We start from the raw sequence: 25,692 nt of genomic DNA, 5'->3' as shown, positions 1-25,692 counted from the left end.
ATGACGATGAGTCTGCATACAGAAGGGAGGTTAAACAGCTGGCTGTCTGCTGCAGTCAAAACAACCTTGAGCTGAACACGCTCAAAACGGTGGAGATGATTGTGGACTTTAGGAGGAACACCCCAACACTGTCCCCCCTCACCATTCTAAACAGCACTGTGGCAGCAGTGGAGTCATTCAGGTTTCTGGGCACTACCATCTCACAGGACCTGAAGTGGGAGACCCACATTGACTCCACTGTGAAAAAGGCCCAGCAGAGGTTGTACTTCCTTTGCCAGTTGAGGAAGTTCAACCTGCCACAGGTGCTGCTGATACAGTTTTACTCAGCAGTCACTGAGTCTGTCCTCTGCACTTCAATATCTGTCTGGTTTGGTTCAGCTACGAAATCAGATATCAGAAGACTACAAAGGACAGTTCGAACTGCGGAGAGGATTATTGGTTGCCCCCTGCCCTCCCTTCAAGAACTATACATTTCCAGAGTGAGGAAAAAGGCTGGAAAAATCAGTCTGGACCCCACTCACCTGCCCACTACCTTTTTGAACTGTTGCCTTCTGGCCGACGCTTCACAGCAATGAGCACCAGAACCGTCAGGCACAGGAACAGTTTTTTCCCTCAGGCTATCCATCTCATGAACAGTTAAAACCGCCCCATTGAGCAATAATTAATGTGTAATATACAGCTTAGTCTTTTTATATTATCCAACACATCCAACCTCTTCTGCCATTACATTCCCTTGCACTGTATAACCTATTTGTATTTAGATTTGCACTACGTATGTGTATGTGTGTATGTATGTATGTATGTATGTATGTATGTATATATATATATATATATATATATATATATATATATATATATATATATATATATATGTATGTATATGTATGTATGTGTATATGTGTATATGTATGTGTATGTGTGTATATATATATATATATATATATGTCTATTGTGTATTCTATATATACTTTGTTTTCTTTTAAATATTTTTTATTCAATTTTTTAATATTTTTTAAAAGTCTTGTTGCTGTTTTGTATTGTTCTGTACTGGAAGATCCTGTCACCAAGACAAATTCCTTGTATGTGTAAGCATACTTGGCAATAAAGCTCATTCTGATTCTGATTATAACAATAATAAATAGTGAATATTAGTCATGAATTTCCTTGAATTCATTCACATGCTCAACAAAATCAACAATGTAATTCTGAGGCGTAGTAGCGAACCTTTGGTGGCTTTCCCTTACAATGAATAAAATCCACTGCAAGCAAATTGACAGTTCATCACGACTGTCACTAGTAGGGAAAAATTCGACAGTCATATATGAATATGTGAATGTCGAAGACAGTGAAAAGGTGGCTTTCCTGTGTAGACAGCATTAATAGTCACTTTCACACATACAGTCGTGTGGTCTGTAATGCACAGTTTTTGTCTGTAGCCATTTACATAGTTGGTAAGTGTGTAATACATATTATTGTTAGATTCTGTTCAGATTTTTAAATGTGGTGTATTGTGATCGACCCTTAAAGAGCTTAATTTTATCAGAGGGAATAAAGAAATTTGATGGTTAAACAGAACATAATCATAATCATGTCATATTCTAGATTTCTCATTCTTTGAATGTGTTTATTGTCTTGGAATTCTCAGTGATGTGGTGAAGGTCTACAGTAACATAAGCAACATCTTCCATGCTCATCCTGTTGTTCCTGGGTAGTAAGTGTTATTTCCTAATTGCTTATGCCTCAAAAGTATAGAAAATGCTTATTATATCCCACAAACTTTGATTTTGTGACCAGGACAGTGATATTTTGAAATTTACCTATTTCCAATGAGAAAACAGGCGAATTTGTGTCTTTTTGTTCACATAATGTCAGAAAAAAACAACATATGAATCCAAATTAACATGTATTTATACTAAAGTAATAAAAAAATGACTACAAAAGATTTAGAAGTGAGTAGTTTTTTTAGATTTATGATTATACTGTAAAACACTTTCACGAATCAGCCCCCAAATGTAGTCTCTCATCATGTTCTCATTATACTGTCCTTGGTAGCGGCGTTCAAAGTCCAGTATATCCTGGTGGAAGCGCTCGCCTTGCTCCTCCGAGTATGCTCCCATGTTCTCCTTGAATTTATCAAGATGAGCATCAAGGATATGGACTCTAAAGGACATCCTACAGCCCATTGTGCCATAGTTCTTCACCAGAGTCTCAACCAGCTCCACATAGTTTTCGGCCTTGTGACTGCCCAGGAAGCCCCGAACCACTGCGACAAAGCTGTTCCAAGCCGCTTTCTCCTTACTAGTGAGCTTCTTGGGGAATTCATTGCACTCCAGGATCTTCTTTATCTGTGACACCGGCTTTGACCTTTGCCTCAGACAGCTTAGGGAAGAAGTCTTGAAGGTACTTGAAGGCTGCCGACTCCTTATCTAGAGCTCTGACAAATTGTTTCATAAGGCCCAATTTGAAGAGGTGGCATCAGCACCTTCCGGGGGTCCAACAGTGGCTCCCACATGACGTTGTTCCTCCCCACAGAGAACTCAGTCCTCTGTGGCCAGTCCCGCTTGTGGTAGTGCGCCTTGGTGTCCCTGCTGTCCCAAAGGCAAAGATAGCAGGGAAACTTGGTAAAACTGCCTTGGAGACCCATCAGGAATGCTACCATTATGAAGTCTCCCATGACCTCCCAGCCGTACTCATCATACTTCAAGGCATCCAGCAAGGTCTTGATATGTATCCACTTAGGCAGCTGGAACTAAACTGAACTGGTGGGCTTAAGGCCCCTGTATTTTATACTACTATTTATATTACTGGAAAGTTCTAGAAGTTACTCCAAGTTTACTCAGCACTGAATCTATCTGGAATGTTCTGGAAAATAGGTACATTTCAAAATATCACTGTCCTGGTCACAAAAGCAAAGTTTGTGGGGAATAATAGCCATGTTCTATACTTTTGAGGCATAAGCAATTAGGAAATAACACTTACTACCCAGGAACCAAAAAAAAAAAAATGTGTTACACGGTGCTATCAGATCACTGCTGTCAGCACGCAAACATGAATGAAGGAAGCCACAGTTATCTCAATAACCTCATAGGATCTTCAGATATCTGACACTATTCATGCATCATGTCAACAGGCCTGTTTGTTTCAGAGAAATGTCTGACCAAACTGCAGATATGTAACGTATTTTCCATTATATGATTAATTAGGTTGCCGTCCAGAATACAAATACTAAATTAATGCACAAATACACTATGCATGCATGCACATATGCACATTAAAAACTTATATGACTCATTCAACAGTCTAACAGTTAAATGTGCCTGAAACTGTCACATCTGCAGGTTGTTGAGGAAGAAATACCCGGTTGAGTCATCAGTAAGGATGTTTTATGGTTAACAGCACAAGGTAACTTCAGGTCAGAGAACACTAGAAATAATAGGGAAATTAAAATTTTTGCAAATGCCAAATAAAGAAATTAGAAATGTATATAGATGAATCATGAAAAATAGTTTATTGTTGTATGGTTCACATTTTGAATTAAATAAATACTCTAAAACAAAGACAAAAACACAATGCTACTCACAAAAGACATGTACAGTATGTCAGTGGAAATATATACAGTACACCCTCCTCATATGAAAGTCTCCTTCAAATCCAGACGGCACATTTACAAACAGCTCAGGCTTCTTTAGGGAAAGTCTGAATACAGACACATCTTGGCAAAATGACATTATGCGGTTCATTACACGTATCGCAGCAGTTCTGAGGGGAAATGTCCATTGGGCACACTAAAAGTGAGTTAAATGTTCTCCCAAACAGATGAGGTTTTTAAGGTTAATGGACCTTATTTACAGTAGTGGCATCTTTAATTTTGGATGAGAATGACGAGGCCGTAAGAGATAGACTTAAAGTGGGTTGTACTGCTGTTTAAAGTGTTTTGAATCGTTTTGCTTACGAAACATTGAAAAATAAGTAAAACATCTTTCCAAGAAATTAAAAAAACTCCCAAAACATGAGTTGTGTAAAATGAGATATGATCTAGAGGCTTTATACAGTGCATGCCATTTTAGAGACGGTAAGGTCATGTCCACACTAATATGTTTTCGTTTCAAAACGCATCTTTTTCTCTACGTTTTAGGCCTTCCATAAACACTGACACAGCGTTTTTGACAGCTAAAACGAAGCTTTTCGAAAACACTCTCCCAAGTGGGTAAATTTGACTACGCCATCTTCGCATTGTAGTGTGGACAGGGAAGACGAAGATATCTGAAAACAATTATGTTTTTGTTGTTGTGTGACACAGTCATGTGATCCATTCAACCCAAAACAATCAATATGGTTGCCCATATTGTAGCGCCGTTATTGTCTGTCACTTTGAGAGCGTTGTTAAAGATACGTTACTTTGTACAATCTTCTCAATGCATTCCTTCAAAGTGTACTTTGAATTGCTGTCCGCGACGAAACACAAGGACAATTGCGTTTCACCCCGTACATGGAGCGGCAATTTTTTGCATGCACAGTAAGGGGATTTAAGCATTTTCATAAGTTTTGTGTGGATGAGCAAGTTTTGCAAAACATTTAAAAATGCAGTATATGGAGAGCATTTCGAAAACAAAAACGTTGTTTTCAAATGTATCTGGATTAATGTGGACGTAGCCTAAGTCTGTCCTTCACAACCTCGTTTTCATTCCCATCAAAAATCAAACATGGCACTGCTGTGAATAAGGTCTATGCTCTATTGAGTTCTAAATAAACAAAACCTACCTACTTTTTTAGTGTCATAAAAAAGCAAATGTCAGATGAAAAACACAATTGCTGAAGCAACTATGTCGTTTTATGGTGCTATTATACTTTAGCCTCCCATTTTGACTCAGTTGAGCCACCACACTTTTTAATCACTTTCAAACAAGCTTGCAAATGTAGTTGATTATGAAATGCAAACATTAAAATTTAAAGTAGTAAAAATGTCTACTACCGAGGAACAGGGCAAAAAGTAAGGGGCAGGTTCACTTAACAGTTGCGCAACTTTTGCGTGGGGTATTTCAGCGTCTTATTCACTAACCACCCGCAATCACGTTTAGCGGGTGCAATCAGCGCCTGAAATTGCGCTGCATCTTCAATATTTAAATGAAGTCATTGTCATTCCTTCCCACAGAAACATGCCTCTTTTCTATGTAAATTAGGCTCATTAATGTTAGCGCTTCATGCACAAAACTCAATTTACATGAAAATAGGCGGTAAAATAAATTTGATTTAAAAGAGATGTCTGTGAACATTTTCAACCAATCATTTCAGCAGTAATTAATCAAATACTCTTCAAATGATTTTAAAACCTCACATTATAACCTGGCATATATCCAGATGTGCGGTGTCCTCAAGCGCACATTCTGCATGTTTAAGAGATGATCCAGGTGTCTGGATCAAAGTGATGCTGTTCAGTCCCGGCAGGGTGGGTCAAATACTGTGATCTGTGGCATCCTTGGCTATATTACGCTCAGAATCGGACCGCAAGATCAGAATTGCGCATGCAACTTGCGTTCAGCAGCGATTTTGTGGGCGCTTTTGCACCGTTGAATGATCTGCATAATTCCTTTTGTGAATCGGGCACTAAACGAGCGCAGTTAGCGCAGCTTTTAGCTGGCGCAATTCATTCTTAGAAATCTGCCCCTAAGTGTTTATGATCTGAAAATCTGTTTTACTGGTGATTTGAGTAAAAGTGAATAAAAGTCATCATTGTTGTAGCACCTCTAGTGTTAATTTCACCAGGAATTTGCAGGGAGACGTACATCGAGCCACGTAAAAATTATTTTGCGAAAATCTATGTATAGTAACGGGATTCTATGAGACCAGGTTGCTTAATACGCAATACATAATCTGGAGAATTCTGTTTATCACAAAGGAAATTGGCAATATGTTACATATATAATAAGCTTTAACATGTCACAAAACAAGCCATCTCTTCCTACCAATGGTGCATGTGTAACGGGAGCCAGCTGGTACGTGATAGCTGTGAGGTATATGTGTAAACCTCACTCCCCTGGCCTAAAGAGGCGCACTAGCGACAGATGCTAGAGGTTGTAGACTTTAGCCTCCTCATTAGCGTGCCCACCTCCCATACCGGCTGATGCTGTTTCGAATCCTGCTCAGAGCGGGTCGAGCAGGACCAGTTACACGTTACAATTTTTTCTGACCCCAAACATCTCGAGACCTCATCTAAGACTTACAGTAGATCTAGAGAAAACTGTATTGTGACTTTCTTCTCAACCATCAGGCAAAACTGAATCTAAACAATGTTTCTTTGGTTCAGACTGAATGAACATGATTAAATCGACATTGAATTAGCATGTTTATGGCAAGCATTCTATTGTTTATAGACAATATTTTGTCTAATGACAGTATAAAGACTCAATCTGAACATTCATCGCATGCATTATACTTCATTTGGTTCTGATAATGTTATTAACATTACATTAGGCAGAATTAGACTCATCCAAACAGGCTTAGTTAGTGTCACATCGACAGAGGCAATGTAATGCAAAACAGACATTTGATGTCACTTACAAGCATATGCTGCACAGCACTGTTCAGAAAAGAGAACTCTACAAAATATACACAGGAACCTTACAAGTCATGACACAATCACAATGCAATGCAACTATTAACTTTCAACAAATAACAACACTCCAGTATACTCTCATGGTTAATTGAAATGTATTTACACAAGACTTTATGTTTGGTTTCATACAGATTGTTATTGTTACAATAGATCATATGGGAGGCTATTTAAATAGTTGCAAAATGCATTTCACATCTGTTAAATGTTGATTAACATTCATTTCAGCTGCTTGGAGCTTTTGTATAGTGCAATAGAGTACAATTTGAACTTAAGTATTTAAATATATAAATTTCACATTGGCATTCTGAAGTCCTCTAGATGAAGCATCTGGTTAAAAGGCTTTGGACGATCAGTTACTCTGTTTTCCTTCTGCATATAGCAGCCGTGAGAGAGATGTCAAGATTTGTCACAGACATCTGCACTTCTGCAAAACACTATTTCCTTTACATTCAGAAATAACAGCGTTTACAGGAAATCACCTTACAGGTTTCTACAGTTACACAGAGCAGTCAAAAGCTTATAAAATAGTAGAAAAATATCCTCCAGTAAGTGTAAGTAAACCACAACCTGCACAGAGCCAGGCTAAAAGACAGTTTCCTTATGCAGACCACATTACACTTTCTGATGTCAAACAGCAACACGTGGCCTTTTGAAATACAACAAAAATAAATTGTCCATTTTTGGTCCTCTCTTGGGGTCCCTATATATTTTTTCTGTATCCTTGACCATTTATAAAAAACATATTTTTTTAAACACCATTTCAACTTTGACATTATTTCAAAAGTGAATCTGATTTTTTTATCAATTGTTTGAATTGGAGCAGTAATAATATATAGCATTATATATTATACTGTATATATATATATATACACACATACACACACTGGTGGCCAAAAGTTTGGAGTAATGTACATATTTTGCTCTTATGGAAAGAAATTGGTACTTTTATTCACCAAAGTGGAATTCAACTGATCACAATGTATAGTCAGGACATTAATAATGTGAAAAATTACTATAACAATTTGAAATGAATGTTCAGAACTTCTTAAACTACTTCAAAGAGTTCTCATCAAAAAAGTCCTCAACGTGCAGCAATGACAGCTTTGCAGATCCTTGGCATTCTAGCTGTCAGTTTGTCCAGATACTCAGGTGACATTTCACCCCACACTTCCTGTAGCACTTGCCATGGATGTGGCTGTTTGTCGGGCACTTCTCACGCACCTTACAGTCTAGCTGATCCCACAAAAGCACAATGGGGTTAAGATCCATAACACTCTTTTCCAATTATCTGTTGTAAAATGTGTGTGTTTCTTTGCCCACTCTAACCTTTTCTTTTTGTTTTTCTGTTTCAAAAGTGGCTTTTATTTGCAATTCTTCCCATAAGGCCTGCACCCCTGAGTCTTCTCTTTACTGTTGTACATGAAACTGGTGTTGAGCGGGTAGAATTCAATGAAGCTGTCAGCTGAGGACATGCGAGGCGTCTATTTCTCAAACTAGAGACTCTGATGTACTTATCCTCTTGTTTAGTTGTACATCTGGCCATCCACATCTCTTTCTGTCCTTGTTAGAGCCAGTTGTCCTTTGTCTTTGAAGACTGTAGTGTACACCTTTGTATGAAATCTTCAGTTTTTTGGCAGTTTCAAGCATTGTATAGCCTTCATTCTTCAAAACAATGATTGACTGACGAGTTTCTAGAGAAAGCTGTTTCTTTTATGCAATTTTTGATCTAATATTGACCTTAAGACATGCCAGTCTATTGCATACTCTGGTAACTAAAAAACAACAACAAAGACAATGTTAAGCTTCATTTTATGAACCAAATAGCTTTCAACAGCGTTTGATATAATGGTAAGTGATTTTCTAGTACCAAATGATCAATTTAGCATGATTACTCAAGGATAAGGTGTTGGAGTGATGGCTGCTGGAAATGGGGCCTGTCTAGATTTGATCAAAAATGACTTTTTTCAAATAGTGATGGTGCTGTTTTTTTACATCAGTAATGTCCTGACTATATTTTGTGATCAGCTGAATGCCACTTTGGTGAATTAAAGTACCAATTTACTTCCGAAACAGCAAAATCTGTACAGTATTCCAAACTTTTGGCCACCAGTGTATTTAAACAAACATGTATTTATATGACACCAAACAAAACACTTATGGCATAAAGCAAAATGTGCAACTCGAAGCAATTGGCACTTACAGGAAGGGCTGAGGTAGCAGTATATCTGTACACATCTGTTGCCATCTACAGGCTAAGAAACTAAACCAACTCTCCTTCATTCATTCTATAAATGCAGTGTCATTACAGGACAGTATTTCCCTTCTAAACTACACAACTCTTTGGCATCACAGACGTTTAGAGCATTTAAAATGTCCCATTAACGCTGCCACCTGACATCAGGCTGCTGTGTTATTCTTTAACGTCTTTGACAACGGTGACCTGAGATACAGTCTTCTTGACACGCAGTGCAGTCAGGCGAGCAGCTGGATTGGCATACCAGCACTCCCGCATGATCTTACCTATAACTCTCAGAGCCTGGAACAAATACAACAATACACTTACACACAAAACATCCTGAAAGGAATAGTGTCATCATTTACTCACCTTCATGTTACTCCAAACCAGTATGACTTTCTTTATTCAATGGAACACAAACAGAGATGTTAAAGGGGTCATGTCATGAGGAATAAAATGTTCCTTGATATTTTGACATATGAGGTCTTTCTACTATAAAAACATACTGTAAATTTTAGAACTCAAAATTGTTTCACAATGCAATAAATGCATTTATTGAAACCAAGCTGGAAAAATGAGTCATTCACGATTTCTGTGACTACCCTACATCACTAGGGGTACATTAATAAATGACCACCTCTACAGCGAAAAAACATCAACACCTACTTAAAATCATCCTACCCTTGGCCCCGCCCACTGGTGCTTCAGTTCAGAAACAGTGAGAGAGCAGGACGGACAGGTCTCTCTATTCCTGATCACCAAAGGGGACGATGTTAGCCAATCATAACAGTGGCCATTTACATTGAAGTTTTAGGGAGGTCATTAGGCTGAAACTGACCGTTTCAGACAGAGGGCCAGAGACAGGGTGGAAAATGATCACATATTACTAAATTTTGGTGCAAAAAAACCTTAATAACATTATCGGTTGACCTCAGGGTTGATAAAAGTATTTAAAAAAAAAAAAACAGCTTTTCATGACCCCTTTAAGGTGTTGGGCCTCATGTATTCAGATAGAAGACAAAGGCAGGCCTAACAGTCAAAAACATTCCTCAAGCCCCCTCCTTCTAAGTCGTAAATTTTACTGACAAAAATCGCGTCAAAATCAAACAAAGGGAGTCCAAAACAGACTACAAATCCATGAAGCCTTGCCCACTAAAGGATCGAACACTCAACTCCTATTGGATGAGGCACACAACAGAACGTCCCTCAAACATGACATCATCAGGACTTCAAATAATTCTGAAATGCTTCCAAAGTTGCTTCCAGCGACTTCGTTCACCGAATACGGACGTAGCTTTTTGCTGCTCTCCGGTGCAACCTCGTGGCTTAAGGAAGTAATGTCCGACTTGAAACTGTGGCCATACAATCTCCATCTCGCTGGATGAGTTGAGATTACTCTGTGTTCAACCGAACACTCTGACGGATTCGAAGGAGACCGCCGAGCAATTCGCATCTTCATCCGTTGGCCTACAGAAGTGAAGAGATTAAAGATTTCTCTTCCATCTTCAATCAAGTCGACATTTCTGAGTTCTCCGCCAGCCCGCCGAGAATCAACAGCCGTACCGCCCGCCGACAGCGTGAGAAAACGGCCTCCCGTCATCACCCGAGCCTCAAGGAACCGGGTCAAAGTTAAAGGACGGAGGAAAACACATTCTACCTGTGTCCTCATGCGATTCAAGTAAGAGGTTACGTCTGGGCAGAGATAGAATATTATAGCGTGTTATTCTTGTGTTTCAAGGTTTTTGCTTGTACAGTTTATGGACCGCCATGTCCGCTAATTATTAATACTCAGGGTATTAATTATCACGAATTTGTTTTGCTGTATTGTGGTCCAACCAAGTTGGACTGTTGTGCATTTTCGCCATCGCGGGTGAGACAGCAACTGAGTTCATCCATTAAAGAGTCAAATAACAAGGGACTTTTACGAGCCCCGCTCGTAAAACCGCGTCTCTGAGTGATGAACACGGCTGCTTTATCTCCAGCTATCGCGAAATCAGCTTTCGGGCTGTCACTTAATCATCTCTCTCTCTCTCTCTCACTAACCACACACACACACACACACACACACACACACACACACACACATACACACTGTCACACACACACACCTTATGTGTTATAGGATTATTTTTATTTCCCTATCTAACCATATCACTGTTTAGTTTGTAGTTGTAAGTCGGAAGTTTACTGACTGCATTGTATTAATTATTAATTGATATTACTGCATAAATAAACTTTGTTTATATTACAAAGAGAAGTGTTTTGGTTTGTTTTGCATAAGCCTGTGTCATGCTGACGGGATTTCAGTGCTCGGATTCAAACCTTCATTCATTGTTTTTTTTCCCGAAAATCGATATTCTTCGGATGTCGATTTTCCTAAGAAAACAAATCTAATATTGAGACTGTTTTACTATTTGGTTATTAGCCCCTGATTCCAGGGTGGTGCCCCGTCAATGTTAATCCTTATTAATATTCTATTGATTTTTGATAATTGATAATTATCTTTGATTGAATTTGAATGATCAATAAGCTAGTGTTAATTGTAATTAATGTTTCATCGATGTTAACAATTAACAATTATCTTTGATAAGTGTTGATTTTAAAGGATTTAAAATAGCTAACATTGATTCTCATCAATGTTCTATTGATTTTTGTAATTAATAATTATCTTTGATAATTATTAATTATTGCTAATAACCAAACTTGCTCCTAAACGTAGCACACTACATTTACTGGAGCCCCATATGAGGTTTTAATGAGTTAGATACAATTAATTAATTTAAATATTGATTAATAACTACAGAAATAATTAATTATTTCTGATAGTAACACTGATCTAAACAACCAGTAAAGCCCTACAAAGGTTTATTTAGCTCAACTGGTAGAGCATGGCACTCGCAACGCCAAGATCATGTGTTTGATCCCCAGGGAACGCAAACTGATAAAAATGTATACCTTAAATACACCATAAAAGTATCATAAAAGAAGTCTGTACAACTGCACTAGAAGTCTTCTGAAGTCATAAGATTGGAAAGACTGAAACTGAAGTTGTTGTTTACTGATAATCTTTCCCTTCGCCATAGCTCTCAAATCACATTTGCGTATTCAAATATGTCATGTGAAGATGTGTTGGGGAAGCTACTTTGAAACTGTAGCTTACAAAGCTACAAGTTATTCATAACCTAATGTAGTTAAACAACAGTCAGGCTACTCTTTAAAAAAAATAGCTACATTACAAGCTACTAACAAAAATGTACTAATTACTACTTTTATTTTAGAAGAAAATATTTTTAGATATACTGTATAACAGTCAGATATTATTTAAATCAGAAGTTCTGATACTATAAACTGTTTTTAATTAGACTGACATTCACTTAAAAAAAAAAAAAAATGAACATTGATTCTACAACAGTAACCATAGCGTAACTAGCTTGGTATTTGTAGTAAAAAAAACAATGGTAACCACAAAATTAAACCTGGTTTCTACAATATTACTATAGTAAAACCATGGTTCATTTCTGTTAGGTTTAAACAAATAGGTTGACAACATTAAAGTGAACATATTTATTCTTAATATACACAAGAAAACACCCTATTTTATGTAACTGAATCAAAGTATAGTAATAAACAGCAGCAATTACTTGAATATTTTGTTTCAAAAAAGAAGACAAAGTCCCTTTAAGGATGTACAGTGCTCAAGTGAATCAGTGAATCATTTTTGTGAATATTTAATTTACATGAACCGTCCAAATGAACCGACTCACTAAAAGCAATCACAGTTCCCAATGCTAAATATGAGGGAATTGTTTATTTTAACTGATTCATTTACAGGAACTGTCTGTAAGTGAAGAACTGATTCACTTAAATGATTTATTTTTAACCAGTGCTACATAAGAGAGAGGACTGTTTAGGTGAGTGTGATGATTCCTCCTCGGCTCCACTGCTGCGTTCACAATACAATGTGACAAATGAAGAATTTTGAGATGCTACAGCACTTCTTATTGAAAAATGTAGCTTGTTACTGGAAAAGCTACACTATTGTGAAAATAACTTAAAGGTGCACTCAGTAATTTTTTCCTCATTAAACAAAGTTGAGCTCCTAAAGACATGAATTGTAATTTTGCAATATATGTAGGAAATCATGAGCACTCATTAAAATGAAGACTCCAGTCATATCAGTAACCTTATAAAAGCTGTTTTATTCTACATGGAGAGGGTCCGCACATGGGGGCTGCCATGTTAGAATCACATGACCAGCTGAATACTACTCACTTAAATAACATGACGGTTACTGAGATTGACACTTTCACACATTGATTAAAGTAATCATGGCTGACTGTGAATACTACATTTCTATAATGACATCTTAAACTGAAGAGTATTGATTTTAAATGCTGCTGCATCCAAGCCGCTAGGTGTCAGTGTAAGTCCAAGAAGACACAAAGACAATAGTGCGCCTTTAATTACTGTCATGCTACTGAAAAATGTAAAGTTAGTAGCATCGCTATTTTTAGTTAACTACTCCCCAACACTGGAGTGAAGAAGTGTCATGCAGGTTTGACGTCAATGATAACAAACAGAATTGTTTTTTCCGTGTCACATAACTGTTCACAATGCGGTATGTTTGAATATGCAAAAGTGCAAATCATTATTTATTTTCTCATTTTTATCCCCAATTTGGAATGCCCAATTCCCACTACTTAGTAGGTCCTCGTGGTGGCGCAGTTACTCAACACAATCCGGGTGGAGGATTATGTGATCAGTTGCCTCCGTTTCTGAGACCGTCAATCCGCGCATCTTATCACGTGGCTCGTCGTGCATGACACCGCGGAGACTCCCAGCATGTGGAGGCTCATGCTACTCTCCGTGACACGCACAATTTACCACACGTCCGATTGAGAGCGAGAACCACTAATCACGACCATGAGGAGGTTACCCCATGTGACTCTACCCTCCCTAGCAACCGGGCCAATTTGGTTGCTTAGGAGACCTGGCTGGAGTCACTCAGCACACCCTGGATTCAAACTTGCGACTCCAGGGGTGGTAGTCAGCGTCAATATTTGCTGAGCTACCCAGACCCCTGGCAAAAGTGCAAATGAAATTTTAGAGCAAGATATTTTATGACCTTTTTAATAAATTGTGTGGAAAAGAGCAGCATGAATATTCTTCTAAAAACCTCAGATAGAAGAAAGTCATACAGGTTTGAAATGTCATTAGGTGGAGTAAATGACAGAATTTTCATATTTGGGTGAACTCTTTATTTAATCATAAATAATATGGAATAGCATATTAAATGGTTGTGTAATATCCCTCTCCAAACATGACTAAATCCTGCTAATTACTCAGTAGATTTCACATGTGAGTGAATACTACAAAAGCCACACTTATGGTGGGTTTCTCACACACACCTCACAGCTCTGCCACTGGTTGGGTATGTTGGGGCGCAGTTTCTGTTCACACACCACCTTCCTTATGTCCTCCACCGATGGGTCTGATGGCACCTGATCATAATAAGGCAACTGGAAATCTTCATGAATCCCTGCAGAACACAAAGCTTTAATCACTATTGATTCTGAATAATGATGGAACATTTCATTTGTTCACTTTTACTTTAACCAAACAGTTTAACCAAAGTATTCAAGTCAAGTATTCAGTAGTCCTGACTGAAATCAAGCATAGCGTCAGTTCAGGCAGGTCACATCCATCAAGCTTGCAATCAGCTGATCAGAGTGGTTCTATTAAGTCCTCCTGTCACAGGTTAACCTGTTGACTGTATAAACTTGGACTTACAAACATACAACCATATCACTTGTATGGTTTGCATTGCCGGCAAATTAACATCTGGAAGGTGTTATGGAGTTTTTGTGTTGTTCAGTCTAAGATTGTTACTGCTGAGTTTTCAGCTCCTTATAGTTTGTCACTGTTTTTCTAAAAGAACAAAATGCCAGAACATACAATAATTCATGTGACAATTACCTTTATTTTTCCACACATTTTCCACAAACCTGGTAGCAGTTAAACTTCCTGGTTCACATTCTGTACAACCAAACCCATAATCTGTGTTAAACTGCTTTTTAAAGCAACAGCCTCATCACTTCCTGTGGAAGCTACCATTTTGGTGTGATGTCAGAGGGGAGAATTTAGGAACAGATGTTTTTGGCCATTTAATTTGTTGTTAAACTTTCTTTTGTTAATGGTTGTTGTATTACCTGTTTGGGAAGTTTAAGTCTTGTTGTGTTGGGTGTTTATATTATTTTATTTGATTGTTGCAAACTTTTTAGTTTATTCCTGTTAAATTGGTATGCCCTGTAGCCTATAAATGTGCTTGCTGGCTGAATGCATTCAGTTCGGATTGTGGATTGAGCAGTGTTGCAAACTTGGGCTGTTTGGTTTAGCCAAATTAGCACATTGTTGCTGTTTTGTTTTGTTTTCTCTTTTTTGTACAGTTTTTATTATTTTTGTTTTCTCCTGCACTGTAAATATTTTTGCACCTTCCAATAAAATGCCATTTTTGGATTATGCATCAACTTTTTGTACAGCATGTCATTTCCTTTTTCCACTCCAACTGTTTGGCCTCCTTACACCTCCATTTATTCATTGCTTTAGCTGTCTTTCCATCTCTTGGATGCAAGCACCACTTAACACCCTCCTCCATCCCCAGCTTCACCTCTTGTATGACAGCTTTGCCTTTAGTTTTCTCTACATTTGTCTCGTTGTTCTGTGCTCTTAGACTACAATACATTGTCAGTTTGAAATTATTGTGCCGTGTTCTTGATTTACCAACTTGATATACAGTATCTAAAGTTCTATTAAATCTATTATGCAAAATTGTACAGTGTTGCACTGTCAGAAATGAAAATAAATAAACACAATGTTGCAATATAATTCTGCTGGATCTGTTTTGTTTCCCCCTTGGGGGGCTATTGCTGCACTCCCTGCTCTGTCCATGCATGGCTGTCTGGATGGGCGGGGAATTTGTCCAGGATAGAACCATACCGCCAACAGCAACAGATTTCTTCAATTATCTATAAGCGAATCAAAGTATTAATTTGATGGAAGTGGTCCTGACTGAATTAGATGTTCTTTGTACATATGGATTTGATATTTCAGTAAAACAGGGATCATACATTTTTATCATTTGGTGGGTTCAATTAATGTCGGAATGATCGTATTTATGAGATGAGCACACATGAACAGCACCACTCGTAATTACCAGTGGGAAATTGGGGATTTTCTTTGAGCCCCGACTTTCTGTGTTGGAGAATGTCAATTAAATAATCATGGTGGAGGCAAATTGGTAAATTTTACTTTATTATTACCAATATATTTTACTTTAATTTTGACTGTGCAGTTTAGTTTGTATGCATTTGTTGTACTGTTAATGAAGAATAAAGATAAGGCTACATATGTTTATCTTATCTTTTTTTAAATGTGCCGTTCAAGCTGTTAAGATCAGATAGAAATGATATGGGATCTTGTTAAAAATAAACTTCAGCTGCTTGTTTCTAACTCTGGGATTGTTCAGAAGGATCTGAAGAGTGGCAGGTGCTACACACAACCAGAAAAAGGTTTATCACATTTTACTCTTATTGTTCATTTTTCTCATGTTTAGGAATAATAGTATCTACAAGACTTCAGATTTAAACTTGGGAGGGCAGAGTTTAGATAGAAAATAGGTGCTTTTGACATGTACATAAATGTGGCAGGTCATGTGTTGATGTATTCATTTGTCTGACATGAACAGAACATCCAGTTTTTGCAGATTAGTCTCAAGCAATGCTCTTTTTGAACTGTTGAGGAAGTTTTGAGCTCTGAAAGTTACATTATGTTTTCATAGTATGTTTGCATCAAGCTCTTTTATCTTAAAAGATCAAGGATAAATGTGATTTCAAATAATATGATGCCTTTAAGCAGGTGTTTAAAAAATATTTCTTTATGAAAGATATTGATGCAAACTATTTCACTTTAATGTTAACTCTTATTTACACAAGGCGTCCTAAATAAGAAGAGAATAATCGTCTCTCTCAATCAGTCCACTGCTAGTGTGTATTGATTGTGATTGGATCACTCTGTGCTTAAAGTCCACTATAACACAGTAAAGCACCTTGGACAGAACATCTGCGGGCGAGTTCCCAGAACACCAGACCCAGCGAGTAGATATCAGCCCGCTTAAACGACTCGAAGCTGCTCATGTTTATAGAGTCATCCAAGATCTCAGGTGCCATGTACCTGCACACACACACACACACACACACACACATTAGAGTAATGTACTCACACCACAACAACCAACGTGATCTCGTGAAGATTCATATGTATTCTTACGTAAAGTTCTACAACATGTACATATGCATGTTTGCATAGACACCGAAACATATAATACTGACGTATTGACACCATCTAAAACATAATCATTTTACATATTAGAATGTACAAATGTTTACGTATACTGACTGAATCCATGAATATTGAAATTACGGAATTAGTTAATTTTATTGCATTTATAATCAAAAGATTAGTTAAATGTTAAATGCCATTACATTTATTTAACGCAATTGATGCACTGCCCTCTTGTCAGTAGCTGAAACCCTGCAACTGGCAAGAGCTAACTCCAAAACCTCCTTCCTCATCCTCCTTGACTTGTCTGCTGCCTTCGACACAGTGAACCACAAGATCCTCCTGTCCAAACTCATTGACCTGGGAATTACAGGATCTGCACTTGGATGTTTGCGTCATATCTCACTGGCAGATCGTTCAAGGTTTCCTGGAGAGGAGAGGTGTCCAAGACACACCAGCTGACCACTGAGGTTCCTCAAGGATCAGTGCTTGGAGCCCTCCTCTTCTCGATGTACACAACATCACTCGGACCGGTCATTGAGGCATATGGCTTTTCCTGACACTGCTACACAGATGAAAGAACGACACCTTCAGCTCAAACTTGCCAAGACAGAACTCCTCGTGATCCCAGCCAACCCATCTGTTGACCACAACCTCACATTTCATCTTGGTTCATCTACACTAACACCAATCAGAACATCCCGGAACCTGGGAGTGGTGGTAGATGACCAGCTTAATTTCAATGCACACAACTCATCAACCACCCGGTCTTGCAGATTCACACTTTACAACATCAGGAAAATCAGACCTTTCCTCTGAACATGCTACACAGCTCCTGGTCCAAGCTCTGGTCATTTCAAGACTGGACTACTGCAATGCTCTGTTGGCTGGCCTTCTAACTAACACAATTAAGCCACTGCAGATGGTCCAGAATGCAGCAGCACGCCTGGTCTTCAATCAGCCAAAAAGGGCTCATATCACCCCACTCTTGATTTCACTCCACTGGCTACCTGTAGCTGCCCACATCAAATTCAAGGCTTTGACTCTGGCTTTCAGGACAGCCAATGGAACTGCACCCTTTTACTTCAATTCACTTCTTCAGGTCTATGCTCCAACTTGCTCTCTGCGATCTATGAATGAGCGGCACCTGGTGGCCCATCACAAAGAGGCTCAAAATCTATTTCACGCTCGTTCAATTTCTCTGTTCCACTGTGGTGGAATGAACTTCCAACCTCCACATGATCTGCTGTTGCCTTCTCAACATTCAAGAACCAGCTGAAAACACACCTGTTCCTTGACCCAATTGCACTTACTACTGCACTTAACCTGCACTTAATGTACCAAAAATAAATAAAATAAATCCTTGTCTGTCTCTTTCTTCTGTGCTAGCATCTTTACTACTCCAGCCACTGTGAGAACTTGTCATATACTGTAGATATTGTTAAACTTTGTATGACAAATTGCTTGCTATGTGTCTCATTTGTAAGTCGCTTTGGATAAAAGTGTCTGCTAAATGACTAAATTTAATGTAAAAATGTAATTTACCTAACATGACATCTTAACAGTTTCTTTCTGTTCTGTGTGATTTCTGGTGCTTTATTCAACTTGTTTGAAAGGACTGAATCACTTTAAACAAGCAGGCCTGGATCTTGTCAGCTATGTTTGGGTGGACTGGGAGATGTCAAAGGTGGGCATATGGGAAAGTGGTAGGGGTCATAAGACATGACTTATTTTCATGTCTGGAGAGAATATGACTAGAATATGCAGATTAGTTAATAGTATAATAGTTCTATGAAAGGGAGCTGTTGGCATAAATGTGAAGATCATAAGGTCTGTTATACCTATATTTTATACTTACTACTCATATTAAAAACTGCATTTTCATATGCTAACATTCAGAGAAAACATGGTGTGAAAAGTAACTACAAAATCAAATCAAAATAATTAAATCCATTTTTCTCAGTTTCAGTGTTGGTGATTTTTGCATACATTTCCATGAAAATATCTCTCTATATATCTCTATATAATTACAAAAAAATATTACAAATTTCTGGTGCTATTTTGTGATTGGTTGTGGTGGTCTACAGCCCACCCCCAAAGTTTGTAACACAGAGCCCACCTCCAAATTGCTTTTAACCAATGCACAAATAGTAAAAAAAATATATATATTTATTTATTTATATAATTGCCTAATGGGGTGGGCAATACTTATGTTTGGGTGAGCTCAGCCCGCCCATGCATACTGTATATCCGGCCGTGTAAACAAGACTAAACTTAAATTTTTTTAAAATGAATACAAATTCTGTAATAGTTTGTCGTGGGACACAAAAGGAGTTTTCAGAATATGCTGCAGCTCAATAAACAAAATGCCATAAAATAAACTAAAATAAAGCACCATAAAACAATAATACAAGTAATCCGTTTTATTTGTGCACTTTATTCCAGGTCTTCAGATAGCTCTGTGTGAGGCATAAGTGAAGCCTAATTTTTATCAGCTTTCAGAAAACTGGAAATGTCCCGACCAACATTTGGACAATTTTACAAAACAAAAAATACTTATTCTATTAAATGTCTTTAGTATAATTATTAATGTGTAAATCATTGTCCCACCTCTTCTTTATATATATATATATATATATATATGTATATATATATATATATATATATATATATATATATATATATATATATACACACACAGTGTTGCTTGTAAATCCATATTAATTATTTTAGAGAACAGTTCCCAAATCTCAATAAAACCTTCTGCTTGACCGTGCCTGTGAGCAATCCTTTTTTTCTGATTTTAGTGTACAAAAAGGGTTTCCAGTCAAAAAGTAAAACATTTGTTTTGCTTTTTTGGCCAGCAAACGCCCTCTTCAGGAAGACACCTTCAAAATTGAATGATTGTGTCAGAGGTGCAGGATTTTACGACGCAGGAATAACTCCCAATAAACATTTAATTTTGCACATTGGAGAAGAGCATCAGGATTCGAAAATAATGTGTTGTCAATAAAATAAGGCATTTGTGATAAAAAAAAAAAAAAGTTTTTATCGCATATTAAATTTTTCCTCTTAAACATGCAGTGGTCAGTTCATAATTTGTTTAGTTTTTAGAATTATTATAATTTTTTTAATTTATTTTCTCCTCAATCTGGAATGCCCAATTCCCAATGCACTCTAAGTCCTCGTGGTAGCGTAGTGACTCGCCTCAGTCTGGGTGGCGGAGGACGAATCTCAGTTGCCTCCGCATCTGAGACCGTCAACCCGCTTTCCTGTAACTCTACTCTCTCTTCTTATAACTCTACTCTCTCCTCTCCACCAATAGCTGGTGTGTGGTGAGCGTACTGGCACACTATGGCTGCCTTCGCATCATCCAGGTGGATGCTGCACACTGGTGGTGGTTGAGGAGAGTCCTGTTCACAGTATAAAGCGCTTTGAGTGTAGTGTCAGAAAAGCACTATATAAATGTAACATTCATTCATTCATTATCACGTGGCTTGTTGAGCGTGTTACTGTGGAGACAGCATGTGTGGAGGCTTCACGCCATCCACCGCAGCATCCACGCACAACTCACCACGCGCCCCACTGAGAGCGAAACAAATTATAGCGACCACGAGGAGGTTACCCCATGTGACTCTACCCTCCCTAGCAACCGGGCCAATTTGGTTGCTTAGGAGACCTGGCTGGAGTCACTCAGCACACCCTGGGATACAAACTCCAGGGGTGGTAGTCAGCGTCTTTACTCGCTGAGCTACCCAGGCCCCCTTATTCTTTAGAAATTCTTAAAACAACAGGCTAATATTTAATATGGTGGGGCAGAGAAATACTGTAAGAAATTATACTTGTTATATGACGTAATAATGATATTTTGCCTATATTACCAGACTTACCTTCTCACATTTTCTTAATACCAACATTTAAAATATTATCTGTGTTATGTGTCCCTACCAACTTTCAAACCAAACCTACGCCCTTGGTGTGAGGAAATGACCCAAATTGAAGCCTTTTATTCAACAATCTCCATATCCATCCGCCATAGCGCCTGTAACAGCCTCAAACATCAACTGCCACACTGATTTCATAATTAAAAGATTATCACCTCAAGAAGTGTTATGACACATGTTTTACAGCGCCGAGGTCAAAAAAGGACAGATGATATAAAACAATACACAAATGGCATGGGTTTTGGATCGATCCCCTCACGTCAGCACCACTATTGTGGCCAGAAATAAAAAGTCCAAGCTATTGACTGAAGCAAGCATGAAAGGGGAGCAATAACGATCACCATTTGCTTGTAACCACTAATACCGAATTAAAGCTTTCCTCAAGAAACCCAAGTCTGCCCCATTCTGATACATGCACAAAGGTGACCCCGCATGTACAGAATTGGAAAGTGGGTAATCACGATGCCATAAAGATGAGCCATCACACTCGCACCCAGGATTTAAAAGCATGCATTGTAGCAAGATTTCAGGTGATAATAAACATTAACAATACAATAAACATCTCTCAGAGGGCTGAAGACACTGTTTGCTTACCCAGTCATTCATGTTTAACCGTAGGTCCGTTTTTTTATTTTTTATTTAAACCACCATAGCTGCAAGTTTAAAGTTAATCCCTTAATGACATTTAAATCAGAGTTTAAAGGAGCAACAAGATAAAAATAGATTTACTGTGAAATTTAAATCAGGATCAAAATGATGGTTTATCCTGATTATTTTCAAACAAGGATTAAAGTTTTGTGCAGTAGAATTATCAGATAATCCTTGATTTAATCTAAGTTTAAGATTAATCCTTATTGGTGCAACCCAACCTCTATCTCTGTAACTCATGATATCTTTACAATAATAAAAAAAAAAAAAAAAAAACTTCTAACACACTCATAGACCCACACACAAATGAAGCTCATAAGCAGAGTAATCCCTGTCTTCTGTTTTAGCAACTGGCACACGGTAAATAATTGTAATGGCAGAACATTTTTGTCATACTGTACATGTCAGAGTTTTACTGACAATTACATTTCTTATTACAAGCAGTACCGGAATCAGCCGTTTAGGCTCAAAATAACTGCTTCTCTCATATTGTGATCACTAACACTTCTGTTCTTAAACAGAACTTGTCTATTTTCACAATTGGTGCAGGTTGACACATGATTTGCAGCATACAAACCGAGTCGCTCAATCGCTCACTCGAATGGAAGATTTAACGAGAAGAGTAAAACTGTTACTTTCAGTTTATATAAACTTTATGCAAGCATTCAATATGACTTTGGTATGAGCAAGCTGTTCTAACCTCTTGGTGCCAACTCTGTGGTTGATGGGAATGTCAATGCTGTTGGTGCTGGAGTCATGTTTGACCGCCAGACCGAGATCAGCGATCACAGCCATCCCGTTCTTCTTCACCAGGATGTTCTTTGATTTGATATCTCTGTGAGCGATGGCGGGCTTCCCTGTTCCATAATAATACACAACTCAATAACTGCACACAACACACTCCTCTCAAATGCATTTCCATAAAAACAAACAGTTTAATTCAGTCATGACAACTCTGTAAGGTTTTATAATGGATATGACATATTAGTAGGTTTGGTCTTGGTGGACTAGATCTGATTACACTGGTGCTGCAGAGCAAGGATGGAAATTGCTAGTGCTAGAACATACACAGACATGCTGTGTTGAGCATGTAAGACATGCTGCTGCTGTTGCTGCAAAATTAGACACAATCCCTGTGAGGCAGATCTGGACAAGTGATGCTGGGGAGGAGGAGGGTTTCAGAGAGAAAACTCATTGTGTGCTGCAGTAAAACTGGCTTATCTGCAAACAGCTGAGGCAATTTAAATGTTAGACACAGACAGAGCATGCAGATTTACTGAATAACAGATTACATGTCAAAGGACCTTGCCAAAGACCTATCAGCTTGTGCCATGTAGAGTTTTATGACTGAACTTAAAATCATTTATGGATAATACATTTTGTATTGATTATTCTTTACTACATAGTGAACATTTGAAGCCACTCATATGTTCAAAACACCACATTTTATGAGCATTGCAGTAGATGACAGAAGAGTCATATACACTTCAGTAATCACACTGGGTCATATTTATGCATTTTGGCAGCTGCTTTTATCCAAAGTGACTTACAGTGCACTTATTACAGGGACAATCCCCCCAGACCAACCTGGAGTTAAGTGTCTTGCTCAAGGACACAATGGTGGTGGCTGTGGGGATTGAACCGGCAACCTACTGATTACCAGTTATGTGCTTTAACCCACTGTGCCACCACCTCTCATATAACTAATGTCTTATCTGGAAGTGTCAAACTTCCATCAAAAAAATAAATAAATAAATAAATATATTAGGGGCCAAATTATTATTATTCTGGGTGGGAGTCTTTGGCAGCCCATAGAACCGTTCGTAGGGAAATTATGAAATTTGTCACACTGATGGGGTGGGCATGAATAGTCCCCATAGCAAATTTGGGACTTCTAGAACAAACTCATATTTCTTTTTTTTTTATTATTCTTTTCTTTGTCATATCAAAACGAAACTTGGTATGCTTCATCTGTGCCATGATCTGAGAGTATATGTAAGGTTTGGAAACAGCACCACCTATGATGAAGAATCGTGGATTTTTGCCCGTAACTTTTGAACCATATGTCCAAAAATCATGAGCTTGGTATTGGATTCCTTGGGCCATGAGGATTGCAACGATAAAAACATTTTCACATATCGGCCATATTGCCTCTACACCATTCTGAATTTTATAAAAAGTTATATATCTTTTTTAATGCACTGTCGGATTCAAAATAAATTGTAAGACAGCTGGCTACCATAACAAGGGCACCATTAATGCAGACAGATATGTAAAACTTTTGGAGCAACATAACTGCCATCCAGCACCATCTTTTTCAGGGACGTCCTGGCATTTTCAGCAGGACAACTTCAAACCACATACTGGCTGAATAAGCAGAGAGTGCGGGTGCTAAATCTAGCACATCTTCTGCCTGCCTGCAGTCCTGACCTGTCTCCAGTTGAGAATGTGTGGTGCATTATGAAGTGCACAATATGGCAACAAAGACCCCATACAATTGTAATACAATTGTATTACAACCTGCATAATGGATGAATGGGGGAAAATTCCACTTTTTAAATTTAACAAACTTGTGTCTTCAGTGCCCAAATGCTTAATAAGTGTTATTAGAAGAAATGGTGATGTTTCACGGTCGTAAACATTCGACTGACCCAACTTTTTTGGAGTGTGTTGCAATCATCCGATTTGAAATTACTGTACATAAAAAAAACAATGAAATTCAGAAGGAAAAACATCATATAATGTGTAGTTGTAATGTTTTCAGTATAGCAAAGGGTGAATATAATTTACAAATCACTCATTTTTGTTTTTATTAGTATTTTTCATACTGTCCCAATTATTTTGGAATTGGGGTCGTAGTTCTTCACCAGGAATTCTGCTATTTAACACAATTTTTAAAAATTAAAGTTGAAATAATGCGGACTGATGGCTTCAACAGAAGCACATACAATTGATGAGGTTTTTAAGTTATAGTTAAAAATCAATTCCCCAATGGAAAAAATAAATAAGATTTTTACTGTTGTGCTAAAAAAATTTCTCAGTGCATTCTGAGATTGTCTTATCTGCGAAGACTGCATATGATGTTACCATAGAATTTAGCCAAAACAAGGTATGTAAAGTAACATGTTTGCTCTCTATCTTATGGAACAATGTTTGTGTCTTTGGTAGTGTGGATATGAAATAGTGTCTAGGCAGTTCACTAGGTTTTGGGACAGAGCCAGTGTCTTACATTTTCCTTCATTGTTGTTTTTAACAAGTTTAATGCTTCACATGTGCAATAACCATTAACTCTAATTGCTAACTAATAAATCAGGGCCCGTGTTCCCAAAGATTTTTATCTTACTGCTAGGAGTTCTCCAAAGAGCCTTTGCTGAAAGGAATATTCCAGGTTAAAAACAAGTTTAGCTCAGTCGACAGCATTTGTGGCATAATATTGATTACCACAAAAATCTATTTTGGCTCGCCCCTCTTTTCTTTAAAGAAAAGCAAAAATCTACAGTTCCAGTGAGGCACTTCCAATGGAAGTCAATGGGGCAAATCCGTAAACATTAAAATACTCACTGTTTCAAAAGTATAACCATAAGACATAAACAATATGCATGCTAACATGATTTTAGTGTGATAAAATCACTTACAAACATTTCTGTGTAAAGTTAAAGCCAGTTTACAACCTAGTTGCCATGACGATAATCACAAACGTAATGTCAACAAACCCTAAAATGACTGTAATGTAAATGACCATTTAACCAACTCAAATAATGCATGAGTTTTAACAGAAGAATTCATGTATGTGCTTTTATAAAATTATAAGCTTCACATTTCTGCCTTTAAACCCTCCAAAAATTGGCCATTGTAAATGCCTCACTGTAACCTCAATTTTTGCTTTTTTTTTTTTAAAGAAAAGGAGGGACGAG

The 25,692-nt window shown here is 37.8% G+C and overlaps 1 protein-coding gene across 2 annotated transcripts in view; it reads right to left on the bottom strand.

Annotated features, from left to right (window-relative positions):
• The window catches only part of LOC127446843 (activin receptor type-1C-like), a 90,957-nt gene that overhangs the window by 17,392 nt on the left and 47,873 nt on the right, over positions 1-25,692 (bottom strand). The window contains exons 6-9 of one of the 2 annotated variants that reach the window (XM_051708130.1): positions 22,479-22,635; positions 16,954-17,078; positions 14,258-14,388; positions 9,009-9,149 (exon numbers count right to left, since the gene is read on the bottom strand). In XM_051708130.1, coding sequence (XP_051564090.1) covers positions 9,024-9,149; positions 14,258-14,388; positions 16,954-17,078; positions 22,479-22,635 — 539 coding nt within the window. In that variant the 3' untranslated portion in view covers positions 9,009-9,023. Of the gene's footprint in view, positions 1-9,008; positions 9,150-14,257; positions 14,389-16,953; positions 17,079-22,478; positions 22,636-25,692 lie in introns of those variants that run through there. The other variant, XM_051708131.1, reaches the window with a different exon arrangement.

The sequence above is a fragment of the Myxocyprinus asiaticus genome, chromosome 10, assembly GCF_019703515.2.
Source record: "Myxocyprinus asiaticus isolate MX2 ecotype Aquarium Trade chromosome 10, UBuf_Myxa_2, whole genome shotgun sequence".
Classification (NCBI taxonomy): domain Eukaryota; kingdom Metazoa; phylum Chordata; class Actinopteri; order Cypriniformes; family Catostomidae; genus Myxocyprinus; species Myxocyprinus asiaticus.
Note: the sequence above shows the minus strand (reverse complement) of the source record. Positions and strands in the feature narration are given on the sequence as shown.